The sequence below is a fragment of the Trichechus manatus genome, unplaced genomic scaffold (assembly GCF_000243295.1).
Source record: "Trichechus manatus latirostris isolate Lorelei unplaced genomic scaffold, TriManLat1.0 scaffold00088, whole genome shotgun sequence".
Lineage (NCBI taxonomy): Eukaryota > Metazoa > Chordata > Mammalia > Sirenia > Trichechidae > Trichechus > Trichechus manatus.
Window position 1 is genome coordinate 4,259,615 of NW_004444024.1, and position 13,064 is coordinate 4,272,678.

At 38.1% G+C, this 13,064-nt stretch overlaps 1 protein-coding gene across 1 annotated transcript in view; it reads left to right on the forward strand.

The window, feature by feature from the left end:
- POLD3 (DNA polymerase delta 3, accessory subunit) overlaps window positions 1–13,064 on the forward strand; it is a 48,106-nt gene that overhangs the window by 3,304 nt on the left and 31,738 nt on the right. The window contains exons 3-5 of the mRNA XM_023736564.1: window positions 5,720–5,822; window positions 10,798–10,837; window positions 12,080–12,212. Of these exons, the coding sequence (XP_023592332.1) occupies window positions 5,720–5,822; window positions 10,798–10,837; window positions 12,080–12,212 (276 nt within the window). The remainder of the gene's footprint in view (window positions 1–5,719; window positions 5,823–10,797; window positions 10,838–12,079; window positions 12,213–13,064) is intronic.

Here is a 13,064-nt window from a genome sequence, read left to right on the forward strand (position 1 = left end):
TCCCACCAGCTAAGTATGAGGGTTCTAATTTCTTGGTGTCCCTATCAGCCCTTTTTATTATCTGTCTTTTATTTAAACCATTCTAATGGGTATGAAATGGTATCTCATTGTGGTTTTAATTTGCATTTTCTTAATGACTAATGATGTTGAGCATCTTTTCATATGCTTATTGGCCATTTGGAGCCCTAGTGGCGCAGTGGTTAAAAGCTACTTTGAGCTAAGGCTGCCAACCAAAAGGGTTGGCGGTTCGAATCCACACCAGCTGCTCCTTGGAAACCCTGTGAGGCAGTTGTACTCTTCCCTGTAGGGTCACTGTGAGTCAAAATCGACTCGATGGCAATGAGTTTTTTTTTTTTTTTTAAATTGGCTTTTGTATATCTCATTTGGAGAAATGCCTATTCAAATCTTTTGCCTGTTTTTAAATTAGGTTGTCTTTGTTGTTGAGTTTTAACAGTTCTTTATATATTCTGATACAAGTTCCTTATCAGATATATGATTTTCAAATATTTTCTCTTTTTCTGTGGATTGTCTTTGCTCCTTCTTGATGGTATCCTTTGAAGCACAGAAGTTTTTATTGTTGACTAAGTCCAATATATCTGTTTTTTTGTTTGTTACTTGTGCCTTGATGTAGTATCTAAAAATTGAGTTTGTCTAACCCAGAGTCGTGAAGATTTATTTACTTCTGTTTTCTTCTAAGAGTTTTATAGTTTTAGCTCCTATGTTTAGTTCTATGATCCATTTGGAATTAATTTTTTGAATGGTGCAAGGAAAGGGTCCAGCTTCATTCTTTTGTATGTGGATATCCAGTTTTCCCACCAGTTCGTAATCTTATTCTTGTCTGGCATTGTCTTGCTTATACTATGTCTTGCCCCCTAGAATATACGTTTCCTGAAGGCAGGGAACATGTCTGTCAGGCTCATGGCTTTTCTAATTACTATTACTGTGTAACAAATTACCCTAAAATGTAGCAACTTAACCATTTTATTATGTTCGTAGATTGTTTTTGTCTGAAATTCAGATAGGGCACAGTGGGACTGGCTTCCATGATGTGCCAGTCATCTGTAGGTATCTTTATGCCCATCTCTTGCACTTGTTGCTGGCCATTGCCTGGGACTTCAGCTGGAGCTTTTAACCGGAGCACTTGCACGTGGTCTATCTTTATGGCTTTGGCTTCTTCACAGCATGGTGTCTCAGGATAGTCAGACTGCTTACACAGCAACTCAGGGCTCCAAAAGCTGCTGCTCCAGCACCAGGGCAGGGGCTGATTGCCTTTTCTGACTAGCCTCAGAAGTCAAGCAGTGTCATGTTAGCTCATTCTTTTGGTTAAAACGAATCACTAGCCCTCCCACATTCAACGGGGTGAGGTGGATTTCACCTCTTCATGGGAGGATGTAGAAGAGCATGTAGGATGGAAGATACTGTTGCAGCCATCTTTGGAAAGTCCAGTTTGCCACAGCATTATATTTTCAGTGCCTGGCACGTAGTAAAAAAAAAAAGAAAAAACCAAACCTGTTGCCGTCGAGTCGATTTTGACTCATAGTGACCCTATAGGACAGAGTAGAACTGCCCTATAGAGTTTCCGAGGAGCGCCTGCTGGATTCGAACTGCCAACCCGTTGGTTAGCAGCCGTAACTCTTAAGCACTGCACCACATTCAGTAATACCATGGCTTGGGTCAGGTGCACGTTAGTCTGCAAGGTGACATCTTTGCTTTTCAATACTTTAAAAGAGGTCTTTCGCAGCAGATTTGCCCAATGCAATGTGTCTTTTGATTTCTTGACTGCTGCTTCCATGGGTGTTGGTTGTGGATCCAAGTAAAATGAAATTCTTGACAACTTCAATCTTTTCTTCATTTATCATGATGTTGTTACAACACACAGGGAAATTATATCAACCACAAAATGGAGGACAACCACACAATACTGGGAATCATGGCCTAAACGAGTTGACACATATTTTTGGGGGACACAATTCAATCCATGACACTTGGCTTCATTCCGGAAGTATTTTTTGAGTTCTTACTATGTTTTTAACCATTATCTTAGGCTCTATCATAAAACAGAAAACCTGACAAAGTCCCTGCCTTCATTGATTTAAACAAGATAGTTTTAGGTTGTAATAAATACTGTGAAGGAATTAAATTGAACAATGTGGGAGATAAAGACTGGATGGGTGAGGGAAGGCAGTGTGGACTATACTCATTCTGGGGAAAAATTATGGGTAGAACTGATAGGGGAAAATTAATGAATGAAAGTGGAAGATATTGTTAATATATGCAGGAAGTGTATCTTGCAAGAAGGCCTATATATTATGCATATTTAAGAACATTTTATGGATTTTGTTGGTAAAAATAAAATGTTTTGACATAAATTGAATTAGATGAACGTGTCTTAGAGACTCAAGAAGTATGTAGAAATTATTTTAAAAAAGAGTTTGTGCAGTTTTGACCTTGTTAATGTAAGAGAAGAACTGGGGTTGATTTGGGGAGACGTGCATAGAGGACAATGGAAAGGGTATAAATTATGCATAAAAAGGCAATACATTCAGCTAGCAAGCTTGAGAGCACACTGGGCATGGTACCTGCCTATTATTTCTTTTACTAGCATGATCTTAACTAGCGTAGATAAGCCAAAATGTTGATGAATCTGTATTACCTCTTCTGTCCTTCTAACGTAATTGATGCATAGAAGGAAACTCTCAGGAGAACAAGGCAGGGAAATCAACAAAATGCTGAATGGGGCACATTTTTGCCTTAAAGTAGTAGGGATGGCAGATATATAAACTGAGTAGTTAAAGTGTGGTCAGTATTATAATAAAAGATTCATTCTGTTGGAGCTTAGGAGGCAGGAGCCACCCTGTTGACTTGGTGTTAGGGAAGGCTTCACATAGAGATGATAACTGAGCTGATGAGGAATTCCTTGACGCGGAATGGATGATGGGTAAGGCCTGAGAAGAGCATTCCACACAAAGGGAGGGGCATATACAAAGGGGCAAGAGGAAATGCAGAATGTTCCATAAAGCTGAAAATAGTATGGCTGTGGAGGAATGGTAAGAGATACAGCTAGAAAGATATGTTGGGGCCAGAACAAGGAGGATCTTTTCTGTCATTTTTAGGGGTTTGGAATTTATTCTTAGGAGTTGGGGAGCTACTGAAAAATTTTCAAACAAGGGACTACTACTCCAGACAACAATCTCCAGCTACATTTTCAGCGTCACTTAATAAGTAATGGGCGTCTCAGGTTTAACATGCCCAAAAACCTAGCTCCTGATTTCTCTCTGTAGCACCTGCTTCTTTTGCTTTTCCCCCATCTCAATGAACTTCATTCTTAGAGTTGCTTAGTCCAATCATCCTTGACTTCTCTTTTTCTCATACCCCGTATCAGCAAATCCTGTTGTTTCTCCCTTTAAAATAGACCCAGAATTTATCCATTACTTACTACCTTCATTCCTACCACCCTAGTATAAGCCACCATCATCTCTAGCCTGGGTTATTATAAGAGCCTCCTAACTGGTTCCCTTGCTACCACACTTGTCCCTCTGCAGTATATTCTCCACACAGCAGTCAAGGACCCTCTAAAAAGGTAAGTGAGATCATGTTACTGCTCTGCTCTAAACCTTCTAATGGCATCCTTTCTCAATCAAACTCCTGACAGTAGCCACAAAGCCCTTCATGTCTGCCCCTCCGATCTCTCTCCAACACTCTCCTTCCTTAGTCCACTTAAGCCACACTGGCCTCCTTTCTCTTCCTTGGATCTTGCTTACATTCTTGCCTCAGAACTTCTGCATTTGCTGTTCTCTATGCCTGGAACATTCTTCCCCAAGATAACAACATTGATGGCTCCGTCCCTTCCCGCAGGGCTCTGCTTGTGAGGCCTTCTCTAATCATCTTACATAAAATAGCAAAATTTTTCAGGTACTGTCTGTCCTCCTTATCTTTATTTTTTTTTCCCATAGACTTAACTACCATCTGGCATTATATATTTACTTATTTGTTTGCTTATTTTTCATCTCTTTTCTAGAATGTAATCTCCAAAAGGGTGGGAACGTGGGCTGTTTTGTTCATTCCTCTATCCCCAAGGTCTAGAACATAAAGTAGGTACTCAGTAAATTTTTGTTGACTGGATGACTTGATTTGCATTTTAAAAAACTGGCAGCTTTGTGGATAATGAATTGAGGAGGAGGGAGGAGAATTGACACTTGGATTGAAGTAGTCTAGTCAAGTGATTTGGCAAGGACAGTTTTAAAAATTCCTTGAGAGGGAGAATTGAGAGATTTGGCAACTCACTGGATAGGCAGAAGTGAAGGATAATGACTCCCAGATTTCTGGCTTGAGTGATTTGAGCAGATGATGTTGTCGAAGATAGAAGCTATAGGGATGAATGAAACAAACCAAGGAGAATATGTAGGTTGATAACCAGCAGTCCTAGTTTGTCCAGGACTGTCCTGGTTTTAGCATTGAAAGTCCCACGTCCAAGGAAACGTCTCAGAACTGGACAAACTGGAATAGTTGGTCACTCTAATACGTAGAGTGAAAAGATGGTTGAAGACATAGCACCAAAGGGAGGAGGTAGATATATCTGTGCAGGAAACGGAGAAGAGGCAGTTAGAAGCGTAGCAGGAGACTCAGTGGGACATGGTTTTATGGATGTTTCAAGAAGAAAGTGATTGACAGTGTAAGTTGAGTTTCTGTTAGAATTTTTGAGTTTCTAGCTGTCTCTGGCAGAACTATGACATGTTATAGAGGCTCAGTAAATGTTTCTTGAAATAAAAGACAAATGATTAAGTCTCTTCTTTTCTAGGGGGGAAAGGTTTAAACTGTAAGTTATTGAGTGGGAAGGAGCCAACATCTGATACTTGCTGGATCATAGAGATAAAAACGAATTTGGGAATGTTTCTAAAAGCAAAATTATTTCTGCACTGGATGTTTGGCAATCTCAGGTTAATGAATACTGGGCAGTGTGAGTAAGCTGCCTAGTATGCAGAGTATTCATTAACCTGAGATTGCCAAACACCCAATGCAGAAATAATTTTGCTTTTAGAAACATTCCCATGTTCATTCTGTAGTTCCAAAACAGTATTGAATCTGAGTGATCATAAAATTGGAATTTCAGAGCTGGAAGGGACATTTGTGATCATCTACATAGTGGTTCTTAATGTTTTGGAGTAATGCACTCTTTTGAGAATCTATTGAAAATCCTGAACCATCTCTCCCTAAAAAAGTACATATACGTTTTGCTTACAGTTTTAGGAGTGGGGGTTATAGACAGGCATGTAGATCCTAGGTTAAGAAAATCACTCATCTAATACAGCCTTCCCATTTTATACCTCAGGATAGTAAGAGGCCTAGAAAATTAATTATCCTGGATCACATAGTTAGATAGTAACTGAACTTACTCTTGACTTAGTTGTCTCTCCATTAAATCCTGTTGCCACTGTTTTAATGCAGGTTTAATCCCTCTTGGCCTGTCAGACTTAGTTTCTTTCAGACACTTACTGTGCTAACTCAATATAAATTGACCCCAATCCCCATATCCCATCTGAAGTCTGTCTTTTTAACTCTGTGTCCATAGACTGATCCCTATGTAGCAAAAATTCTGTTGTTTAAAAAATTTGATGGACTATCAAATTTAATATATCTAGCTTTTAAGTTATGAATTTAGAGTTGATGAGGTTAAAACTCTTACTAAGGAATTACTTGTGCCTTCTTTTGTTTGGAACAGGATGTTGTATGATTATGTTGAAAGGAAGCGAAAGGAAAATTCAGGAGCCCAACTACATGTCACCTATTTGGTGTCCGGCAGTTTCATTCAGAATGGATATTCCGTAAGTTCTTAGAATCTTAAAATGAGCTTAAATGTGTTTGAGCTATAAACTGTTATATGACATTACGACAGGAAAAAAAAGAGATTCAGTATTATGGAAGTTTAAAAAAGCTACTCCAAGGTGATAATTATTTTTGGATTTTTACACTAACTCTGAAACTCCTAGAAGTTTGGGTAATATCTCGGCTGTAATACAGAGACTGCATCTTTATTATTATATAATTTTCCTAGGCAACAAGACATTCAGAGACTGCCTCTCTTATTCTCAGTTCTTCTTATTCCTCTTGAAAGGTATTTTGGGGACAGTGGTGGTGTATTTCCAGCCTGTTCAAATTTCAAGCTATAAACTCAGGGGTTCAAAAAATTTTATTTTTTTTTAACTGAACCTGATTTTAATTTTGAGTATTTGTTTTGGTAGGCTTATGTTGAAGTGGCTGAAGGGTAGGGGAGGTTTTCAGGGCACTGGGCTAATGCAGCGCAGAGGCATGGGCTAGGAGTATCTTTGTCCTCATGTATCTTCTATGTATAATTCTATTTGGTATCTGGTCATCCATCATCCCGGGTCACTGCTGTAATTTTGCCATCCCAACTGCAAAGCTTTCTCAGATCTGCTGACTTTCGCTAAGGTACTTTCATGGCACTCTCAGGGGCACAGGGATCATTCTGCCTCTCCCATGCTTTATGCACCAGACTGAGCCCTGGAAACTTTGATTATTGGTCCTCTCTGCCTTCCTCCCAAAAGTAAGGTATGCCTCCTCTGTTCCCATTTTCCTAAACCTCCTATTGGAAGGTTATTTTGCTCCCAAATGAATTTTCACCAGTCTCATAGAACTTGGCCCAAGGATCAGGGCCTGTTTTCAGAGATCCACAAGCGTGTAAGTTTTCTTCTTCCCCTTTTGACTTTTCCTCAGATTCATAAGTTCAGAACCTTGATTTGCCAAAAATACCTACTGAATTTGTCGTTTAGTAACAGAGTCCTAAGCATGTGAGATTTAAAACCAAAATGTCAATTTAGTAATTTAAAATTGCTATTTTCACTTTGTATTTTTGCTTATTACGCCCTCCCCCACAAGAAAGTCCTTTTCAGAGGTTATCAGCAAACAGTCCAAACATGCTTTGCAGTCCTAATGAAATTTGTGTGTACGTGGTATGTGTGCATGTCTATTTTTTTATTTTTTAATAATTTTTATTGAGGCATAATTTACATAGAGAAAAATGCACAAATCTTGTTTACAGCATGATGAAATTTTACATATGTATACATTCATATAACCACCACCCAGCTCAAGATGTAGAACATTTTCATCCCACCAGAAGGTGCCCTTTTTCTTCCCAGTGAAGATCTCCTGCCCACCAAGGTAGTCATCATGCTGAACTTCATATAAAATCGTATAGTATATACCCTTTTATATCTGTCTTCTTTAGCTCAACATAATGTTTTTGAGAATCATTTATGTTTCTTTAAAGAAAATAAAACTGAATTTATTGATCTCTGGTGAAGCTTTCTTAAGTTCTGTTACACTTCTTTCATTTTATTTACTGTTGCAGCATCACATCTGGAGGCACATAATGTTTGGTTGATTCTGTTTTTTGTGCCATTAGGGATTGTCGGCCTGACCCATCCTTTACGGAGTTCCCCGTCAGCTTTTCTTCTGATAATTTTAGCTGACCTTGATTTTTATTGTCTAGATCATTATTTCATTAGGGATTGCAAAATGATGATGTTCTAATTCTGTCATACCGTCTGTGTTTATTAGCTAGAATTTTGTCTAAAGGACTTTATCTCATCAACTAGCCATATTTTTCCTTTCCCTCTAACTATTTAAAAGCTCGGGATTTACCCCCAGCTGGAGGCTCTAGGTTTGTGGATGCTGAACTTACTCCTGTACCCACCTTAACAGGAACCCACGGAATCAGAGCTCCACTTCCTGTATTGTTTTAGCACCAGCAAGCCAGCATTTCCACTCTGTTGCTTTTATGAATTTTCAGTGTCCCCTGAGGCAGCCCCTCCAGCCACACTGAGCTGTCCTCTGGGCTGTCCAGATTTTCTCCTGAGGTACCAATTATTTTGTTGTTGAGGTTCGTATTACAAAGTTGCCTAGGTTTTGAGTGGTTAGTCTCTAATGCTGTTTTTCCTGTAAGCTCTGTAATTCTGTAGTTTTGCAGAATGTGACCTATTTTGGAATGCCTGTATTTTTTTTTTTTAAGAGAAAACATACCAATATCTGCAATTTAAATTTATGATTACGGGCATTTTACTTAACTTATTTGACTTTATATTGATCTCTTATGTTGTGAATCTTGGTGGTTCCTGATGACATTAACACAAATACTTGGTTTAGCAAAGCAGTATCGATAGTATTGTTATTATTGAAAACAGTTTAAGATTTCTTTGCAGTTTTTTTTTTTTTTTTGTCTGTAGAATCTGCCCTACTAGGGATATGCAGTCAAATTACTGTATTTAGAGTTACTCGAAATAATTCCCCTCTCTGGAAGTCCATTGCTGTAGAGTTGATCCGACTCATAGTGACCATATAGGACAGAGTAGAACTGCCCCATAGGGTTTCCAAGGAGTGGTTGGTGGACTTGAACTGTTGACCTTTTGGTTAGCAGCCGAGCTCTTAACCACTGTGCCACCGGGGCTCCCGTGAGTCGGAATCAAGTTGACGGCAATGGGTTTAGGTTTTTTTGGGTTTATGGTTAAGTCACAGAGTCCTGGTGACGCAGTGGTTAAAACATTCAGCTGCCAAGTGAAAGATGGGCGGTTCGAGCCTATCAGCTGCTTTGCAGAAGAAAGATGTGGCAGTCTGCTTCCATAAAGATTACAGCCTTGGAAGCACTATGGGGCAGTTCTACTCTGTCCTGTAGGGTCATTATGAGTTGGAATTAACGGCAGTGGGTTTGGATTTTTATGGTTAAGTCGAGGAAACCTGGTGGCACAGTAGTTAAGTGCCTTGGGTGCTAGCCGAAAGGTTGGTAGTTTGAATCCACCCAGGGGCTCTGTGGGAGAAAGACCTGGCAATCTGCTCCTGTAAAGGTAACAGCCTAGAATACCCTTGGGGCAGTTCTGCTCTGTCACATGGGTCATTATGAGTTGCAGATCAACTCAGCAGCACCTAACAACAATAGCATGGTTTAGTCACCAACTGAATATCTAGTTAAATTCTTTTTCTTTTTTCTTTCCACTTTGCTTTCAGTTTTTAGGTTCCCTCTTTTCCCTTACAGGTAATGGTGTTTGTTGGTTTTGCTTTCTCCTTTCATTTGTTGTTGTGTGTACGTGTGTGTATATATGTATATAGATAAATGTGTATTTTTTTTTTTAGTAATATTTTTGGTGAAAATATATACATTAAAACCCCTTCCCATTCAACAGTTTCTAGACAGAATGATTAGTGACATTGGTTACATTCTTCACGTTATGTCAACATTTTCATTATTTATGTTGTTATTATTTATGTGTATATTTTTAATATAAGCAAATATATATTCGTAGTACTCCCCTTTCTTAGGTAAAAGTTTCATACTATATGCTGTATTTTGTACTTTGCTTTTTTTTTTTTCTTTTTAACTTAACAGGAGGTCCTGAGGATCACTCCATAGCAGTTTTAGAAATATTACTTATTCCTTACTACAGCCGCATGGTACTGCATTGATGGATTAAAACAAAACAACAAAAACAAAAAGCAAACCCGTTGCCATCAAGTCAATTCTCACTCATAGTGACCCCATAGGACAGAGTACAACTGCCCCATAGGGTTTCCAGGGAGCAGCTGGGGAATTTGAACTGCAGATGTTTTGGTTAGCAGCTGAGTTTTTAACCACTGTGCCACCAGGGTTCCTTGATGGATATATGTTAGTTTATTCAGCAGTTTCTTACTGATAGACATTAGAGTTATTTAAAATCTTTGGTTATCACAAGTAATGCTGCAGTAAAGTTCTCAATGTATATGGTTTTTGTATGTTTTTGCCAGTGTGTTTCAGGGTTATGTTCCTAGAAGTAGGATTGCTGGGTCAAAAGGTAAATGTTTATGTAATTTTGTTGGGTATTGCCAAACGCCTCTCTACTTTTCATTCCCACCAGCAATGTATGAGAATGCCTGTTTCCACACAGCACATGTTGTCAAGCTTTTGGTTTTTGTCTGTCTCTTAAGTAAGGAATGATAACTCAGTTTAGTTTTAATATACATCTTATTTTGAGTGAGGTTGAATATCTTTTCAGATTTCAGGGCATTTTGCATTTCTTTCTCTTTGAACCAACTGTTCATATCTCTTGCCCATTTCCCTAAAGGGTTGTTAGCCTTGTTGTCTCTATTTTTAGAAACTGTATATTAACCCTCTGTAATATAGGTTGAAGATATTTTTCCCATGTTGTCATTTGTCTTTGTACTTTGCTTAAAGTTTTTGCTTTGGTCATTAAAAGATTGTTAGTTTTTATGGGGTCAAATTTGTCATTGTTTTCCATTATAGTCTCTGAATTTTGAATTATAGTTTGAAAAGTTTTCCTTATTCTTATGTTACATCAGGTTATAGAGGAATTCATCCATATTTTCTTCTAGTGCATGTATGGTTTCATTTTTCTACATTTAAATGTCTGATCCATTTAGAATTTATCCTGGTGTTTGGTGTGAGGGATAGATCCAATTTTATCTGGTTCCATATGACTGTACAATAATTCTCATTCTATCACTTATTAAAAAGTACTCTTTTCCCCACAGTGATTTGAGATGGCTGTATGCTTTTTCATTATGGTATTGATAACTATATTCTATCACTCTCCTTAAACTGATTGAGAAATTTCAGAGTGAGCAAGTTAAAAATGAGTCTGACTTTATCAAACTGTAACATACATTTTAAGGGATACCTAGTGTTTTTCCTAATTTAATCTCCAAGTACAACGGAATTATTAGCAAGGAAAACTTTAAAATTGTACATTCTGCTTTAAGCGCTAATGAAACAAAACTGTTATTTCCTTACAGTGCCACAAGGTTGCAGTAGTGAGAGAAGATAAGTTGGAAGGTAAGAGTTTTATTGATTTAACGTTTTTCCTCTTATGGTGCCAGCGTAGATATAATAAAAAATCTGCCCCTATCATCTGTGTATGATATCTTTAACTATTTAACTGAAGAGCTGTATCTTCCCTTTATTGATAATTTCTGAAGTTAAAATATGGTACTATATCTGCCTCATTTCTCATTCTTAAAGGCCAATAGCAACTGACATTTAGAAAGCACTTTTATCACAGGATTTAGAAACTTGTCACAGACATGCAAAATACTATCATGAATGTCATGGAATATTTCATCAGCTATAAAAAGATAGCAGCCTCTAGATATTGTATTGTGCTCCATAACAGCTTTTTTTTTTTAGGAAGAAAATAATAGTTTTCTAGAAATCAGAAAGACTTAATATAACTACTAAATTAGAAATTTCCACCCATTTTAAGACTATTAATGCTACTGTTCTATTATTTAAAAATCCAATTCAAAGGAATTTTTATAACAGGGTCTTCATGATCTTGAACCTATGTTTCCAGACAAAACCTATACTGTTAGACTTTGTATATAAAGGATCCTGCCAGTGGGGGTCGTTTCCTACCAAGTATACCTATGAGATATTCAGTGCGGTGATGTCCACTTTTTCTGAATTCCCATAGTGGTAGGCAAAGCAAGATTTATTTATTCAGTAGATACATAGTGAACATCTACTATGTGCCAAGCTCTGTGCTAGGCACTGGAGATGCTGAGCAAGTTAGGCATAATCCCTTCCCTCATGAAATCTAAAATTTTTTCCTTGTGATACTCTCTTGTGTATTTCCTCTGCAGATTTATCTACTTGATAGTGTTTTTGTTACATAGTTGCTTTCTGTAAACTAAAATTGAAATACATAAGTGAGTCTCCTCAGACAGAGATTACTTATTCCTCTTAATTATATGGTAGAGCGTAAAGTTCTTCCCTGACTGAGAAAAAGAACATCGTGGTCATCATCAATCATTAATATTTACTGAGTGTCCGCTTGATGAGTGATACCATTGCAGGTGCTGTACTTATAACTGACTCACCACCACCTACCTGGTCATAATGTTCCCACTGCAGACAGATGAGTTGATGTTATATTGTATATGTGGCTATTTGGCCGTTTAGGACTTTTTGAACCACCACAGGCCGCAAATGGTTTTAACGCAGAAAGGTTTCTTGTTAAAGTCCCTACATGCTTTGAAGTTTGTATATTAACAGACTGCTTTTCCTATTGACTTGTAGCTGTGAAGTCCAAGCTAGCTGTGACTGCCAGCATCCATGTGTACAGCATCCAGAAAGCCATATTAAAGGACAGTGGGCCTCTGTTCAATACTGACTATGACATCCTTAAAAGCAACTTGCAAAACTGCACCAAGTGAGCTCATTAAATGTTCCTTGTGGGCTTCTTTACTAATTGATTTTGTAAGATGTTTACGCAGTGGCTGCCTCTTTAGAGTGAATGCCAAGTCCATTAAAACACCATTTATCTTGTGGTAAGACACATGCCTGGCTTTATTAGTACATCATAAGGCGAAAAATAGCAGCAACAACCCATATTGAAAACCCTAGTGGACTCCCCATGAATTTATTTCTCCTATTTTTGTCCTGTCACGGCCGCTAGAAATATTTGTTGAGCCCCTCATTACTCCCTTTCCCCTCTCTGCTTGTCTGAATCCTATCCATCCTTCAACAACTATTCCTAATTTGATATCCCTCTACCTTCCATCCAAAAGTAACTTTTTCTTGAGCTTCCATAGCTAGGGTTAAATCTTGTTCATCTTTGAATCCTTCACAGCACAAGGAGGTATTGGACTATAACACACATGGATTTTAGAATAATGTTACATGGTCATGGGCTGGAGTCGTGGCTTTTCTGCGTAATAGCTCAGTGACTTTGGACACATTACTTAAACTCTTTAAGCTTCAGTTTCTTCATCTTTAAGTTAGATATAGCAGTGCATGGTTTGTGGGGTTATTTTGAGGGTTTAGGTCAGTTCTGCTAACATATGGTGCACTTACACTTTGATAGGTACTAAGCAAGAGAACTTGAATTCATTCAACAAGTATCTGATGAGAACCTGTGACATGCCTCCCATTGTAGGGTGATTATGGCACAGTACCTGCTCATGAAATTTGTGGTCTGATGGGAGACAGACAGTTATTATACAGTGTGACAGTGTTATAGTAGGAGTGCTATAATAGGAGTAATAGTATGGGAACATGTTGG